This window comes from Anser brachyrhynchus (assembly GCF_964034855.1).
Source record: "Anser brachyrhynchus genome assembly, chromosome: W".
Lineage (NCBI taxonomy): Eukaryota > Metazoa > Chordata > Aves > Anseriformes > Anatidae > Anser > Anser brachyrhynchus.
Genome location: NC_137704.1, coordinates 18,945,427 through 18,963,640, shown reverse-complemented (window position 1 = coordinate 18,963,640; position 18,214 = coordinate 18,945,427). Strand labels below are relative to the sequence as shown.

The following is an 18,214-nucleotide window of genomic DNA, read 5'->3' as shown; positions in this document are numbered from 1 at the left end:
GCTGAAGAAGCCCCACTGTACAACAAGCTACCGGAAAATGAGAAGAAATATGCCTTGTTCACTGACGGGTCCTGTCGTATTGTGGGAAAGCATCGGAGATGGAAAGCTGCTGTATGGAGTCCTACACGACGAGTTGCAGAAGCTGCTGAGGGAGAAGGTGAATCGAGTCAGTTTGCAGAAGTGAAAGCCATTCAGCTGGCTTTAGATATTGCTGAACGAGAAAAGTGGCCAGTTCTCTATCTCTATACTGATTCATGGATGGTAGCAAATGCCCTGTGGGGGTGGTTACAGCAATGGAAGCAGAACAACTGGCAGCGCAGGGGCAAGCCCATCTGGGCTGCGGCATTGTGGCAAGATATTGCTGCCCGGGTAGAGAACCTGGTTGTAAAGGTACGCCATGTAGATGCTCATGTGCCCAAGAATCGGGCTACTGAAGAACGTCAAAACAACCAGCAGGTGGATCAGGCTGCTAAGATTGAAGTGGCTCAGGTGGACCTGGACTGGCAACATAAAGGTGAATTATTTATAGCCCGATGGGCCCATGACACCTCAGGCCATCAAGGTAGAGATGCAACCTACAGATGGGCTCGTGATCGAGGGGTGGACCTGACCATGGACACTATAGCACAGGTTATTCATGACTGTGAAACATGTGCTGCAATCAAGCAAGCCAAACGGTCAAAACCTCTTTGGTATGGAGGACGATGGCTGAAATATAAATATGGAGAGGCCTGGCAGATTGATTACATTACACTCCCTCAAACCCGCAACGGCAAACGCCACGTACTTACAGTGGTGGAAGCAACCACCGGATGGCTGGAAACATATCCGGTGCCCCATGCCACCGCCCGGAACACTATCCTGGGCCTTGAAAAGCAAGTCCTATGGCGACATGGCACCCCAGAGAGAATTGAGTCAGACAATGGGACTCATTTCCGAAACAACCTTATAGACACTTGGGCCAAAAAACATGGTATTGAGTGGGTGTATCACATCCCCTATCATGCACCAGCCTCTGGAAAAGTTGAACGATACAATGGACTATTGAAAACTACACTGAAAGCAATGGGTGCTGGGACATTCAAAAATTGGGATACACATTTGGCAAAGGCCACCTGGTTAGTCAATACTAGGGGATCTGCCAACCGAGCTGGACCTGCCCAATCAAACCTCTTACGCACTGCAGAAGGGGATAAAGTTCCTGTAGTGCACGTAAGAAACATGCTGGGGAAGACAGTCTGGGCTACTCCTGCCTCAGGAAAAGGCAAACCCATTCGTGGGATTGCTTTTGCTCAGGGACCTGGATGCACTTGGTGGGTAATGCAAAAGAATGGGGAGGTCCGGTGTGTACCTCAAGGGGATTTAATACTGGGTGAGAATAGCCCATGAGTTGAATTGTAGAATGTTAATTATTATATAATACTGTATGTCATCACTACCATGATTGCTATATATCATAGATGTAAATGGTGATGTTGTGGTTTAACCCGGCTGGCAGCTAAACACCACACAGCCGTTCGCTCACCCTCCCCCCTCCCTCTCTGGGATGGGGGAGAGAAACGGGAAAGTGAAGCCTGTGAGTTGAGATAAAGACAGTTTATTAAGACAGGAATATAATAATAATAATAATAATAGTGATAATGATAATAGTATTAATAATAATAATGTGTAAGAAAACAAGTGATGCACAATGCAATTGCTCACCACCCGCTGAACGATGCCCAGCCTATCCCCGAGCAGCCGGCCCCCCAACCCGGCCAGCCACCCCTATATATTGTTTAGCATGACGTCAGATGGTATGGAATACCCCTTTGGCCACTTTGGGCCGAAAAGTCCTTGGCCTGGTGTAAACACTGCTCTGCCACAATTAAAACATCAGCATGTTATCAGCGCTCTTCTCATCCTAATCCAAAACATAGCACCCTACCAGCTACTATGAGGGAAAATTAACTCTGTCCTAACTGGAACCAGGACAGATATCCACCCCTTATTCCATACCATTTATGTCATGCTCAGGTTACACTCTTTCCAATACATTCTAATTAATCACCATTTTCATCTATGATATATAGCAATCATGGTAGTGATGACATACAGTATTATATAATAATTAACATACTACAATTCAACTCATGGGCTATTCTCACCCAGTATCAAATCCCCTTGAGGTACACACCGGACCTCCCCATTCTTTTGCATTACCCACCAAGTGCATCCAGGTCCCTGAGCAAAAGCAATTCCACGAATGGGTTTGCCTTTTCCTGAGGCAGGGATAACCCAGACTGTTTTACCCAGCATGTTTCTTACGTGCACTACAGGAACTTTATCCCCTTCTACAGTGCGTAACAGGTTTGATTGGGCAGGTCCAGCTCGGTTGGCAGATCCCCTGGTATTGACTAACCAGGTGGCCTTTGCCAAATGTGTATCCCAATTTTTGAATGTCCCAGCACCCATTGCTTTCAGTGTAGTCTTTAACAGTCCATTGTATCGTTCAACTTTTCCAGAGGCTGGTGCATGATAGGGGATGTGATACACCCACTCAATACCATGTTCTTTGGCCCAAGTGTCTATAAGGTTGTTTCGGAAATGAGTCCCGTTGTCTGACTCAATTCTCTCTGGGGTGCCATGTCGCCATAGGACTTGCTTTTCAAGGCCCAGGATAGTGTTCCGGGCGGTGGCATGGGGCACCGGATATGTTTCCAGCCATCCGGTGGTTGCTTCCACCACTGTAAGTACGTGGCGCTTGCCGTTGCGGGTTTGAGGGAGTGTGATGTAATCAATCTGCCAGGCCTCTCCATATTTATATTTCAGCCATCGTCCTCCATACCAAAGAGGTTTTGACCGTTTGGCTTGCTTGATTGCAGCACATGTTTCACAGTCATGAATAACCTGTGCTATAGTGTCCATGGTCAGGTCCACCCCTCGATCACGAGCCCATCTGTATGTTGCATCTCTACCTTGATGGCCTGAGGTGTCATGGGCCCATCGGGCTATAAATAATTCACCTTTATGTTGCCAGTCCAGGTCCACCTGAGCCACTTCAATCTTAGCAGCCTGATCCACCTGCTGGTTGTTTTGACGTTCTTCAGTAGCCCGATTCTTGGGCACATGAGCATCTACATGGCGTACCTTTACAACCAGGTTCTCTACCCGGGCAGCAATATCTTGCCACAATGCCGCAGCCCAGATGGGCTTGCCCCTGCGCTGCCAGTTGTTCTGCTTCCATTGCTGTAACCACCCCCACAGGGCATTTGCTACCATCCATGAATCAGTATAGAGATAGAGAACTGGCCACTTTTCTCGTTCAGCAATATCTAAAGCCAGCTGAATGGCTTTCACTTCTGCAAACTGACTCGATTCACCTTCTCCCTCAGCAGCTTCTGCAACTCGTCGTGTAGGACTCCATACAGCAGCTTTCCATCTCCGATGCTTTCCCACAATACGACAGGACCCGTCAGTGAACAAGGCATATTTCTTCTCATTTTCCGGTAGCTTGTTGTACAGTGGGGCTTCTTCAGCACGGGCCACCTCCTCCTCTGATGATATCCCAAAGTATTTGCCTTCTGGCCAGTCCATAATCACCTCCAAGATTCCTGGGCGACTGGGGTTTCCTATTCGAGCCCGCTGAGTAATCAGTGCAACCCACTTGCTCCATGTAGCATCAGTTGCATGATGTGTAGAGGGGACCCTTCCTTTGAACATCCAGCCTAGTACCGGCAGTCGGGGTGCCAGGAGGAGCTGCGCTTCAGTACCGACCACTTCCGAAGCAGATCGAACTCCTTCATATGCTGCCAATATCTCCTTTTCAGTTGGAGTATAGCGGGCCTCAGATCCTCTGTATCCCCGACTCCAAAACCCCAGGGGTCGACCTCGAGTTTCCCCAGGTTCTTTCTGCCAGAGGCTCCAGGTGGGACCATTCTCCCCGGCTGCGGTGTAGAGCACATTCTTTACATCTGGTCCTGTTCGGACTGGCCCGAGGGCTACCGCATGAACTATTTCCTGCTTAATTTGTTCAAAGGCTTGTCGTTGCTCAGGGCCCCATTCAAAAGCATTCTTCTTACGGGTTACTTGGTAGAGCGGGTTTACAATCAGACTGTAATTTGGAATATGCATTCTCCAAAACCCCACGACACCTAGGAAAGTTTGTGTTTCTTTTTTGCTAGTTGGTGGAGACATAGCTGTTATTTTGTTGATCACATCCATTGGGATTTGACGACGTCCATCTTGCCATTTTATTCCTAAAAACTGGATCTCTCGTGCAGGTCCTTTAACTTTATTCTGTTTTATGGCAAAACCGGCCTTCAGAAGGATTTGGACTATTTTCTTCCCTTTCTCGAAAACTTCTTCTGCGGTGTCACCCCACACAATGATGTCATCGATGTACTGCAGGTGTTCAGGAGCTTCCCCCTGCTCCAGCGCAGACTGGATCAGTCCATGGCAAATGGTAGGGCTATGTTTCTACCCCTGGGGCAGCCGATTCCAAGTATATTGGACTCCCCTCCAAGTGAAAGCAAACTGTGGCCTGCACTGTGCTGCTAGAGGGATGGAGAAAAATGCATTAGCGATATCAATTGTGGCATACCACTTGGCTGCCTTTGATTCCAGTTCATACTGGAGTTCTAGCATGTCCGGCACTGCAGCACTCAGTGGTGGCGTGACTTCATTCAGGCCACGATAGTCCACTGTTAGTCTCCACTCACCATTAGACTTTCGCACTGGCCATATGGGACTATTAAAAGGTGAATGAGTCTTTCTGATCACTCCTTGGCTCTCCAGTTGACAAATTAGCTTATGGATGGGACTCAGGGAGTCTCGGTTGGTGCGATATTGCCGCCGGTGCACAGTTGTGGTAGCGATCGGCACTTGCTGTTCTTCAACCCTCAGCAACCCCACAACAGAAGGGTCCTCTGAGAGACCAGGCAAGGTAGACAACTGTTTAATGTCCTCTGTCTCCAAGGCAGCTATGCCAAAAGCCCAGCATAACCCTTTTGGGTCCTTGAAATATCCTCTTCTAAGATAGTCTATGCCAAGCATGCACGGAGCATCCGGGCCAGTCACAATACGGTGCTTTTGCCACTCATTACCGGTTAGACTCACTTCAGCCTCCAATACAGTTAACTGCTGGGATCCCCCCGTCACACCATAAATACAGATGGGCTCTGGCCCTTTATAGCTTGATGGCATTAGAGTACATTGTGCACCGGTGTCTGCTAAAGCCTTATACTTCTGTGCGTCTGACGTGCCAGGCCATCGAATCCACACAGTCCAATAAACTCGATTGTCCCTTTCCTCCCCCTGGCTGGAGGCAGGGCCCCTCTAGTCCTGGTCAGAATCTTCGTTTCTGTGTTTAAAGGACTGCCTGCTGGAAGTTGGAGCAGCAAACTTTTCAGAGAACCCCTTTTTCCTAATTGTTTTCTTCTGCAACTCACGTACCCGTGCCTCTAGGGTCGCAGTAGATTTTCCATCCCATTTTCTCATGTCCTCTCCATGGTCACATAGGTAAAACCACAGGGTGGCGCAGGGTGTGTGCCCACCATATTGTCTTCCTTGCATAGATGAACGTTTACCCCTAATAGCTGAGACACTGGTTTGTACAGGTGGGGAGGAAAATAATCTCTCTTCAAGTTGGTGGATCTTTTCAGAAAGTTTCTCCAAAGCATTCTCTTTTAGCTGGTGAACACTGGTTCGTTCAGGTGGAGGGGAAGATGAATTCTCTTTAAGTTGGTGGACCTCTTCAGAGAGTTTCTCCACAGCTGAGACACAGGCCTGTAGGGAAGAGGAGAGATTTCCTTCGTACTGCCGGAGTAATTTAGTCACTTCATTCACTGTGGGATTCTCCTCCGCTTTCCAGGTTAGTATTGCCAATGAGCTGGCATATGATGATGGTGCACTCCGTACAAACTTCCGCCACATGGATTGTACACCGGACTTCATCTGGATCTGTGGATGTTTGTGCGTCGTCTAGGTCCTTATAAATTACTTCCCGTACGGCCAATTCCCTCAGGTACTGAATTCCCTTCTCCATGGTGGTCCATTTGCCTGGTAGACATACAAGTTCTTCCTTGAAGGGATACCTTTCCTGCACAGCTGACAGGAGATGCCTCCAGAGGCTGCGAGATCGTGCTCCATCTCCAATTGCTTTGTCAATATATGCGTCCCTAGCAAGGGATCCCAGCCGCCTGGCTTCCCTGCCCTCTAATTCCACATAATTGGCTCTGGTGTCCCAGCACCGGAGCTGCCAGGTGACAAGCTGCTCACCTATACAGCGACCAAAATCTTTTCGCACATCTCGTAGCTCACGCTGGTATAGAGTCCGGGTAGTTACTGTTGATTTTTCGACATCCCCATCCTCATCTTCATTCTCCTGCACCTTTGATGGCCCAGCCTCGTCTTCACTATGCCCACTTAGCAGAAGACTGTCTGCGTTCTAAACGACCTGAGTCTCTATACCATTTTTTCACCTTGTCTACAGGGGCAACTTGCACTGCTACAGCTCGTTTCTCTGACCCAGACACAGGGTCTGCCACAGGGGTTGGAATACTCTCTGCAGGGGCAACTTGTACTGCTACAGCTCGTTTCTCTGACCCATCCACAGGAGTGGGAGCAGCTGCAGGAGCTGGAGCAGCTGCAGGGGCTGGAGCGGCTGCAGGAGCTGGAGCTGGATCGGCTGCAGGAGCTGGAGCGGCTGCAGGAGCTGGAACTGGAACGGCTGCAGGAGCGGGAGCTAGGTTGCTAGTAGCATCAATTGCAGCTCGATAGGCACAAGCCAGACCCCAGCACGCTACAGTGATTTGTGTCACTTTGGAACTGCCAGAGTCATGACACCTTTTTTTCAAGCATTCTGCCAGCTTTTTAGGATTTTGCAGTTGTTCAGGGGTGAATGTCCAACACACTGGAGGTGCCCACTGCTCTAGAAACCTGCCCATATCCTCCCACACGCCCTGCCACTCGCAACTATCCCGCCTCAAGACAGATCTCTGGATGAGATTCCTAAGTAGTTGTTTAACCCTCAACAAAACCTGAAGCGCATTCAGGAGACATAACAACAAGAGCAGGCTGGTCTGAGTATCCCAAGGATATTCAACATCTCGGAGAACCACCATAACTAGCTCAGGGGATAAGAGGGTGGTGAAGGAGAAAGGGAGAGTGAACAGGTAGGGAAACGTCTTCCCCTGTCCCCTTCACAGATTGGCTCCCTAACGAATACAGGCAATAGGTGTAATTGCTAATAGTTTCCGAGATATGGTTTCCAAAGTATAGAGTCGACGACAGTGCTGAGTACAAATACCAGGTTAGAGTCGTGACCAGATATTTCATCATTTCATAAGCCATTGTTACACCGCACAGTACCATAACAATCTTAAACCAGGGCCCGGAAAGGATAAACAGTGCAACAGGGAGCACATACAGAAAGTAACGCGCTATAAAACTCAATTTGGAATACAGGCACAGCAGACTGGAGATTAAGGCAATCAACATCGTGACTAGCAACTACTAAGCAGGTCCAATACTTATACCAATTTTAGTTTAACACACTCTGGTCAAATCTGTCGATATCTCAACCCTTCGAGCCCCACGTTGGGCGCCAAAAGGACTGTTGTGGTTTAACCCGGCCGGCAGCTAAACACCACACAGCCGATCGCTCACCCTCCCCCCTCCCTCTCTGGGATGGGGGAGAGAAACAGGAAAGTGAAGCCGGTGAGTTGAGATAAAGACAGTTTATTAAGACAGGAATATAATAATAACAATAATAATAATAATAGTGATAATGATAATAGTATTAATAATAATAATGTGTAAGAAAACAAGTGATGCACAATGCAATTGCTCACCACCCGCTGACCGATGCCCAGCCTATCCCCGAGCAGCCGGCCCCCCCACCCTGGCCAGCCACCCCTATATATTGTTTAGCATGACGTCAGATGGTATGGAATACCCCTTTGGCCAGTTTGGGTCAGCTGTCCTGGGTCTGTCCCCTCCCAGCTCCTGCTGCACCCCTAGCCTGCTCGCTGGCAGGACAGAGCGAGAAGCCGAAAAGTCCTTGGCCTGGTGTAAACACTGCTCTGCCACAATTAAAACATCAGCATGTTATCAGCGCTCTTCTCATCCTAATCCAAAACATAGCACCCTACCAGCTACTATGAGGAAAAATTAACTCTGTCCTAACTGGAACCAGGACACCATGATATCCATAGATTCGTGCCCAGTGCGCCTCGCCAATAAGCACACAGAGTCGGAATCCACACAAAGGTCTTTTAATTAAATAATTAATTATATAACTCTGCAGAGTCAGGTGCTTGGCGATCTTTCACAAAGCAAGCACACCTCTGACTTGAATCACCATTATTGATACACAGCAAACTTGTGAAAACTATCTCTCTGGCTACTTTTAATTGGCTGTTTTAGCTCGCCTAACTTATTATCTCTAGTGAGTTTGCGCATTACAGAGGACCAGTGTGTGTGTGTTTGAGCACCAAATCCCACATTAACATACATTAGCATTTTGGTGGGTGTGTTTTAATATGTTAATGACCCTTAATGAGCAAAAGGTTACCATAGGTCAGTCTGGAATCTTCCTGCAGCTGTTTTCTCCTTCTTGTTTTTTACCTTTCATCCCTTATTTTCCTTGCTTCTGCCAGCTCAAGGCTACCAGTCTCCCCCTTTTCTTCAAGGTTTCCTTGTTTTTTTTCAGATTAAGACTGCAGTACTGAAGTTATTCTGTTACCAACTCTAAATTCAGTATAGGACATGTGCTTTGTGGTCTCTGAGAGAATGAAGCACATGGGCTGCAAGTTCTTCCGGAGTAGCTACCTTAGATGTGGTTCCCCAACCATGCTGAAGACAGGACTCAATGAAGCAAGCAGTCTCTTCTGTCCATCCTGCATTCATATGCTCCTGTGTCTGAGGATAATGAAAGACTATATTATACGCTAACTTCATTATGGTCAACTTTTTTTTCAAACAAAGAAAATCTTTAATTTCACAGTTCTACTGAAGAGGAGTGGGGCAGCACTGAAGTGAAACCTCCAATGATATATCCCTTAGAGCTATTGTTCCCCATGTAAAGAGCCTTTGAAGTGAGAGCATGTGAGGCTAGGGCAGTTCACTCTGTGAAGCATCTTCACCATTCTGTCCTTCCTGGGTAGGCCCAATCTTTGGGGACAGTGTGGTGGTTTTACTCGGGTGGGCAGCCGAGTTCCACCACAGCCGCTCTTTCACTCCCCCTCCTCAAAGAGGAAGGGGGAGACGAGACAATACAACACAAAGAGCTCAAGGTTTGAGATAAGGATGATTTAATTAAAGGGAAAAGGGAGAGGGAAAAAAAAAAAAAAAAGGCTGTGCGGAAGCACAGAGAGAAAGGAAAAAAAGTTACTCTCTACTTCCCATCAACGAGCGATGTTCGGCCACGTCCTGGGAAGCAGGGCCTCAGTATGCATAACGGTTGTTTGGGAGGACAAGCCCTTCCACCACGAGAGCCCCCCTTTTTATTACTGAGTGTGACATCATATGGTATGGAATATCCCTTTGGTCAGTTTAGGTCAGCTGCCCTGGTGATGTCCCCTCCTCATCACTTGCCCACCCCCATCACCTGCTGGCTCCTGGGGGCTTGGAGGGAGTCCTGATGTGGTGCCAGTATTATGCAGCAATAGACACAACACTGGAGTGATACCAGTGCTGTTCCACCTACAAGTGCAGAGCACAGCACTGTATGGGCTGCTGCAGGGAAAGTTAACTCCATCCCAGACAGACCCAGCACAGACAGCCAGTGTTGAGGGCACCTCAGAAGCAAGTAGAGAAATCTAGTACTGAGTTAAACCTACAAGCTTCTGTTCAAGGTGCATAAGCTACTCACAAGCTTTTTCCTAATACTTTTTATGGTTTGGTAAATTACTAAGGACAACACATGGCTCCTGTCAGTCGTCAACTCATTCATCAGCCTGAACTTTGCTACAGAACAGTAGACAGGGAAGGAAAGGGAATTGTCAGAGGAGAGCAAAACCAAGGAAGGTACTATTGCTTTCTTCTATATTTGATCATCTGTCTGTGAAAATATAGATATAGAAGGCAGTGAAAAAAGAACAACCTTCATCCCATCTCCTATTTCTACTTAAAATCTAATTACTCACTGGATGGAGGGGAAGCTCTAATTTGGATTACAAAATAGCATAAGGTCAGAGTACAAGGAGTGACACAGAAAAGGAGTAACAGTGGATACCCCGTGATTTTTTACTTTTACAGACATACATCGGTCCACAGTTCATTCTGAAAACATGCTCTGAGGTTCCAACAGTGCAGGGACCAAAGAAGAGCAATACAAAGGCATCATGGTTTCAGTTAGGACAGAGTTAACTTTCCTCCTAGTAGCTGGTAGGGTGCCATGTTTTGGATTAGGATGAGAAGAGCGCTGATAACATGCTGATGTTTTAATTGTTGCAGAGCAGTGTTTACACCAGGCCAAGGACTTTTCAGCTTCTCGCTCTGTCCTGCCAGCGAGCAGGCTAGGGGTGCAGCAGGAGCTGGGAGGGGACAGACCCAGGACAGCTGACCCAAAGTGGCCAAAGGGGTATTCCATACCATCTGACGTCATGCTGAACAACATATGGGGGTGGCTAGCTGGGGTGGGGGGGGTGGCTTGCTCGGGGATAGGCTGGGCATCGGTCAACGGGTGGTGAGCAATTGCATTGTGCATCACTTGTTCTGTATACATTATTATTAGTAGTACTGCTATCATTATTATTATTATTTTATTTTATTTTCTGTCCTAATAAACTGTCTCTATCTCAACCCATGGGCTTCATTTTCCCATTTCTCTCCCCCATCCCAGAGAGGGAGGGGGGAGGGTGAGCGAACGGCTGTGTGTTGTTTAGCTTCCGGCCGGGTTAAGGTAGACAAGGTAGACAACTGTTTAATGTCCTCTGTCTCTAAGGCAGCTATGCCAAAAGCCCACCGGAACCCTTTTGGGTCCTTGAAATATCCTCTTCTGAGACAGTCTATGCCAAGGATGCACGGAGCCTCTGGGCCAGTCACAATACAGTGCTTTTGCCACTCATTACCGGTTAGACTCACTTCAGCCTCCAATACAGTTAACTGCTGGGATCCCCCCGTCACACCATAAATACAGATGGGCTCTGGCCCTTTATAGCTTGATGGCATTAGAGTACATTGTGCACCGGTGTCTACTAAAGCCTTATACTTCTGTGCGTCTGACGTGCCAAGCCATCGAATCCACACAGTCCAATAAACTCGATTGTCCCTTTCCTCCCCCTGGCTGGAGGCAGGGCCCCTCTAATCCTGGTCAGAATCTTCATTTCTGTGTCTGGAGGACTGCCTGCTGGAAGTTGGAGCAGCAAGTTTCTCAGAGAACCCCTTTTTCCCATTTGTTTTCTTTTGCAACTCACGTACCCGTGCCTCTAGGGTCGAGGTAGATTTTCCATCCCATTGTCTCATGTCCTCTCCATGGTCACGTAGGTAAAACCACAGGGTGGCACGGGGTGTGTACCCACCATATCGTCTTCCTTGCAGGGACAGACTCTTACCCCTGATAGCTGAGACACTGGTTTGTACAGGTGGGGAGGAAAATAAATTCTCTTCAAGTTGGTGGATCTTTTCAGAAAGTTTCTCCACAGCTGAGATGCAGGCCTGTAGGGAAGAGGAGACTTTCTTCATACTGTCGGAGTTGTTTAGCCACTTCATCCACTGTGGTTCCTCATCCTCTTTCCAGGCCATTACTGCCAATGAGCTGGCATATGATGATGGTGCACTCTGTACAAACTTCCGCCACGTGGGTCGTGTACACTGGACTTCATCTGGATCTCTGGATATTTGTGCGTCGTCTAGGTCCTCATAAATCACCTCCCGTACGGCTAATTCCCTCAGGTACTGGATTCCCTTCTCCATGGTGGTCCACTTGCCTGGTAGACATACAAGTTCTTCCTTGAAGGGATACCTTTCCTTCACAGCTGACAGGAGACGCCTCCAGAGGCTGTAAGGTGGTGCTCCATTTCCAATTGCTGTGTCAATGCCTGCATCTCTAGCAAGGGATCCCAGGCGCCTGGCTTCCCTGCCCTCTAATTCCAGACAATTGGCTCCAGTGTCCCAGCACCGGAGCAGCCAGGTGACAAGCTGCTCACCTATACAGTGACTGAAATCTTTTTGCACATCTCATAGCTCACGCTGGTATAGGTTTCAGCTAGATACTGCTGTTTTTGCGACAGCTTCATCTTCATCCTCCTTTTCCTCTGATGACCCAGCCTCATTGTCTCCATACCTTGTCTTAACAGGAGTTTCTCTGCGTTCTAAACGATCTGACTCTCTATACTATTTTTTCACCTTTGTTATGGGTGCAACCGACTCTGGTACAATTTGTTTCCCTGGCTCAGCCTTGGGGCCCGTCGTAGGGCTTCGAGTAGCTGCTGGTCCTGTCTCAGGGGTTGAAGTGGCCGCCGGGTCTGTCACTGGGGTTATATTGTCATTGAACTCAGCTCGGTAAGCATAGGCCAAGCCCCAGCACGTTGCAGTGACTTCTGTATGTCTGGTACTGCCAGGGCAATGACACACCTTTTTCAAGCAGTCTACCAGTCTTTTAGGATTTTTCAGTTGTTCGGGGATAAATTTCCAAAGCACTGGAGGTGCCCACTGCTCTAGATGCCTGCCCATATCCTCCCACTCTCCCTGCCACTCATAACTATCCTGCCTCAGGACAGATCTCTGGATTACACCCTTAAGTATTTGTTTAACCTTAGACAAAACCTGAAGTGCATTCAGGAGACATAACAATGAGAACATGCTGGTCTGAACATCCCAAGGATATTCGAAGTTTTGGAAAGCTGCCATACCCCGCCTGGAGGAGAAGAAAGGGAGAGTGAACAAATGGGAAAAAACATCTTCCCCTGACCCCTCCATAGACTGGCTCCCTGAAGAAAAAGCGTGAAAGGTATAATTATTAATAATTTCTGAGGTAGGGTTCCCAAAGTATGGAGTTGATGACAATGCTGAGTACAAATAACATATTAGTCTCATGGTCTCATTTTATCATATCGTAAGCGTGTTACACAGTAGAGCAAAATAATAACCCTGTACCAACCCCCAGAAGTGATAAGCAACATGACAGGGAACACATACACTAAGTAATGTGCTATATAACTCAATTCGGAAAACAGGCACAGCAGACTTGAGATCACAAAAATCGGCATTGTGATTAGTAACTATTAAACTGATGTAATGCTTATCAGAATCTTTTTAACACACTCTAGTCAAATCTGTCGTTATCTCAACCCTTTGTGCCCCACTTTGGGCGCCAAAAAGACTATTGTGGTTTAACCTGGCCGGCAGCTAAGCACCACACAGCAGTTTGCTCACCCTCCCCCCTCCGTCTCTGGGATGGGGGAGAGAAAAGGGAAAAGTGAAGCCTGTGGGTTGAGACAGAGACAGTTTATTAGGACAGAAAAGGGTCTGTCCCCTCCTAGCTCCTGCTGCACCCCCAGCCTTCCCGCTGGCAGGACAGAGCGAGAAGCTGAAAAGTCCTTGGCTTGGTGTAAGCACTGCTCTGCAATAATTAAAATATCAGCATGTTATCAACATTATTCTCATCCTAAATCCCAAACATAGCACCCTACCAGCTACTAGGAGGAAAATTAACTCTATCCTAGCTAAAACCAGGACACACATCTTCTAATCTTAAAACTGTTTCTATAAAATGTTCATCCCAGTACTGTTTCAAAACATTATTAGAATCATAGAATATCCCGAGTTGGAAGGGACCCATAAGGATCATCGAGTCCAACTCCTGGCTCCACACAGGTCTACCCAAAAATTCAGACCATGTGACTAAGTGCACAGTCCAAACACTTCTTAAATTCCAACAGGCTTGGTGCAGTGACTACTTCCCTGGGGAGCCTGTTCCAGTGCACGACAACCCTCTCAGTGAAGAACCTCTTCCTGATGTGTAGCCTAAACCTCCCCTGCCGCAGCTTGACACCATTCCCTTGGGTCCTATCACTGGTCACTAAAGAGACTAGATCGGCACCTGCCCCTCCACTCCCCCTCGTGATGAAGCTGTAGACCATGATGAGGTCCCCCCTCAGCCTCCTCTTTTCCAGGCTGAACAGACCAAGTTCCCTCAGCCACTCCTCATATGTCTTACCCTCTAGGCCCTTCACCATCTTCGTCGCCCTCCTCTGGACACTCTCCAACAGTTTAATGTCTTTTTTGTACTGTGGTGCCCAGAACTGCACACAGTACTCGAGGTGAGGCCGCACCAGCGCAGAGTAGAGCGGGACAATCACTTCCCTCGACTGACTAGCGATGCCGTGCTTGATGCACCCCAGGATACGGTTGGCCCTCCTGGCTGCCAGGGCACACTGCTGGCTCATATTCAACTTGCTGTCAACCACAACCCCCAGATCCTTCTCTGTGGGGCTGCTCTCCAGTGTCTCGTCGCCCAGTCTGTACGTATAGCCAGGGCTGCCCCGTCCCAGGTGCAGGACCCGGCACTTGCTTTTGTTAAACTTCATGTGGTTGGTGATCGCCCAGCTCTCCAATCTGTCCAGATCTCTCTGCAAGGCCCTTCCACCCTCATCCGAGTCCACAGCTCCTCCAAGTTTGGTGTCGTCGGCAAATTTGCTCAAAACACCTTCAAGTCCTACATCCAAATCATTTATAAAAACATTGAAGAGGACTGGCCCTAAAATGGAGCCTTGAGGGACCCCACTAGTGACCATCCGCCAGCCAGATGTGGCCCCATTTACCACAACCCTTTGAGCCCTGCCCGTCAGCCAATTGCTCATCCATCGTATGATGTTTTTGTTAAGTTGTATGCTGGACATTTTGTCCAGTAAGATCCTATGGGAAACTGTGTCAAAAGCTTTCCTGAAGTCCAAAAAGATCACATCAGCTGGTTTCCCTTGATCGACTAGATGGGTGATCTTATCATAAAAGAAAATCAAATTTGTTAGGCAGGACCTACCCCTCATGAACCCATGTTATCTGGGACCAATGACTGCATTGTCCCCCAGGTGCGCTTCAATAACTTCAAGGATCATCCTCTCCATAATTTTACCAGGCACTGACGTGAGACTAACAGGCCTGTAATTGCTGGGGTCTTCTTTCTTACCCTTCTTGAAAATTGGCACAACATTTGCCAGCTTCCAGTCTAATGGGACCTCTCCAGATTCCCAAGATCATTGAAAAATAATTGAGAGAGGTCCCGCGATGACGTCAGCCAGCTCTTTAAGCACCCTGGGATGAATCCCATCCGGACCCATGGACTTGTATGGATCCAGGTGGAGCAGCAAATCCCGCGCACGTTCAGGGTCGGTTGGGAGTTTGTCATTCCCACCGTCATGGTCCTCCAGCTCAGGGCACCCTGGGTCCCGAAGCCCATCACCAGTGTTGAAGACAGAGGCAAAGAAGGCATTAAACGAAGACTTCAGAACAGCGAAGACATCATATCATGGCATGGCTTTCTGCTCATCCACCTACACATGAAGACAAATGTAGAAATGATAGCCAAATTGCTCCTAATTTCTGCTCTTGACACAATGTTGTTTTCTACCTGCCACCAGGGCTTTTAATGCTGGGTTTTCTGGAAGCCCCATCCCAAGATGCCTGAAGTGAAGGGACGGTGCTGCCTGGGGCCGAGGAAGCTTTCCAAGGTTGTGAGCCAACAGGAATAAAGTTCTCATCCCGTTGCTGGGAGGAAAAGAGACAGGTTTTGGAATGCTTGAAAAAAAGGTGTCATGACTCTGGCAGTTCCAAAGTGACACAAATCACTGTAGCGTGCTGGGGTCTGGCTTGTGCCTATCGAGCTGCAATTGATGCTACTGTCAACCTAGTGACAGACCCTGCAGCCGCTCCAGCTCCTGCAGCTGCTCCAGTTCCAGCTCCTGCAGCCGCTCCAGCTCCTGCAGCCGCTCCAGTTCCAGCTCCTGCAGCCGCTCTGGTTCCAGCTCCCGCAGCTGCTCCAGCTCCTGCAGCCGTTCCAGTTCCAGCTCCTGCAGCCGCTCCAGCTCCTGCAGCTGTTCCAGTTCCAGCTCCTGCAGCCGTTCCAGTTCCAGCTCCTGCAGCCGCTCCAGCCCCTGCAGCAGCTCCAGCTCCTGCAGCTGCTCCCACTCCTGTGGCTGGGTCAGAGAAACGAGCTGTAGCAGTGCAAGTGGCCCCTGCAGAGGGTATTCCAACCCCTGTGGCAGACCCTGTGTCTGGGTCAGAGAAACGAGCTGTAGCAGTGCAAGTTGCCCCCGCAGACAGTGTTCCAACCCCTGTGGCAGACCCTGTGGCTGGGTCAGAGAAACGAGCTGTAGCAGTGCAAGTTGCCCCTGTAGACAAGGTGAAAAAATGGTATAGAGACTCAGGTCGTTTAGAACGCAGACAGTCTTCTGCTAGGTCTGGGTATAGAGAAGACGAGGCTGGGCCATCAAATGTGCAGGAGGATGAAGATGTCGAAAAATCAACAGTAACTACCCGAACCCTATACCAGCGTGAGCTACGAGATGTGCGAAAAGATTTTGGTCGCTGTATAGGTGAGCAGCTTGTCACCTGGCTGCTCCGGTGCTGGGACACTGGAGCCAATTGTGTGGAATTAGAGGGCAGGGAAGCCAGGCGCCTGGGATCCCTTGCTAGGGACGCAGGCATTGACAAAGCAATTGGAGATGGAGCAAGACCTTACAGCCTTTGGAGGCGTCTCCTGTCAGCTGTGAAGGAAAGGTATCCCTTCAAGGAAGAACTTGTATGTCTACTAGGCAAGTGGACCACCATGGAGAAGGGAATTCCGTACCTGAGGGAATTAGCCGTACGGGAAGTAATTTATAAGGACCTAGACGACGCACAAATATCCAGAGATCCAGATGAAGTCCAGTGTACACGACCCATGTGGCGGAAGTTTGTACGGAGTGCACCATCATCATATGCCAGCTCATTGGCAATAATAACCTGGAAAGAGGATGAGGAACCCACAGTGGATGAAGTGGCTAAACAACTCCGGCAGTATGAAGTAAATCTCTCCTCTTCCCTACAGGCCTGTGTCTCAGCTGTGGAGAAACTCTCTGAAGAGTTCCACCAACTTAAAGAGAATTCATCTTCCCCTCCACCTGAACGAACCAGTGTTCACCAGTTAAAAGAGAATACTTTGGAGAAACTTTCTGAAAAGATCCACCAACTTGAAGAGAGATTATTTTCCTCCCCACCTGTACAAACCAGTGTCTCAGCTATTAGGGGTAAACGTTCATCTGTGCAAGGAAGACAATATGGTGGGCACACACCCTGCGCCACCCTGTGGTTTTACCTACGTGACCATGGAGAGGACATGAGAAAATGGGATGGAAAATCTACTGTGACCCTAGAGGCACGGGTACGTGAATTGCAAAAGAAAACAATTGGGAAAAAGGGGTTCTCTGAAAAGTTTGCTGCTCCAACTTCCAGCAGGCAGTCCTTTAAACACAGAAACGAAGATTCTGACCAGGACTAGAGGGGCCCTGCCTCCAGCCAGGGGGAGGAAAGGGACAATCGAGTTTATTGGACTGTGTGGATTCGATGGCCTGGCACGTCAGACGCACAGAAGTATAAGGCTTTAGCAGACACCGGTGCACAATGTACTCTAATGCCATCAAGCTATAAAGGGCCAGAGCCCATCTGTATTTATGGTGTGACGGGGGGATCCCAGCAGTTAACTGTATTGGAGGCTGAAGTGAGTCTAACCGGTAATGAGTGGCAAAAGCACCGTATTGTGACTGGCCCGGATGCTCTGTGCATGCTTGGCATAGACTATCTTAGAAGAGGATATTTCAAGGACCCAAAAGGGTTCCGCTGGGCTTTTGGCATAGCTGCCTTGGAGACAGAGGACATTAAACAGTTGTCTACCTTGCCCGGTCTCTCAGAGGACCCTTCTGTTGTGGGGTTGCTGAGGGTTGAAGAACAGCAAGTGCCGATCGCTACCACAACTGTGCACCGGCGGCAATATCGCACCAACCGAGACTCCCTGAGTCCCATCCATAAGCTAATTTGTCAACTGGAGAGCCAAGGAGTGATCAGCAAGACTCATTCACCTTTTAATAGTCCCATATGGCCAGTGCGAAAGTCTAATGGTGAGTGGAGACTAACAGTGGACTATCGTGGCCTGAATGAAGTCACGCCACCACTGAGTGCTGCAGTGCCGGACATGCTAGAACTCCAGTATGAACTGGAATCAAAGGCAGCCAAGTGGTATGCCACAATTGATATC

General features: G+C 48.6%; 1 protein-coding gene across 1 annotated transcript in view; it reads right to left on the bottom strand.

The window, feature by feature from the left end:
• Positions 1 to 1,041: 1,041 nt before the first annotated feature.
• The window catches only part of LOC308184976 (uncharacterized protein), a gene marked incomplete at its 3' end in the record, with an annotated part of 320,479 nt that continues 303,306 nt past the window's right edge, over positions 1,042 to 18,214 (bottom strand). Inside the window, exons 2-3 of the mRNA XM_080572521.1 lie at positions 2,737 to 4,527; positions 1,042 to 1,056 (exon numbers count right to left, since the gene is read on the bottom strand). Of these exons, the coding sequence (XP_080428647.1) occupies positions 1,042 to 1,056; positions 2,737 to 4,203 (1,482 nt within the window). The 5' untranslated portion in view covers positions 4,204 to 4,527. The remainder of the gene's footprint in view (positions 1,057 to 2,736; positions 4,528 to 18,214) is intronic.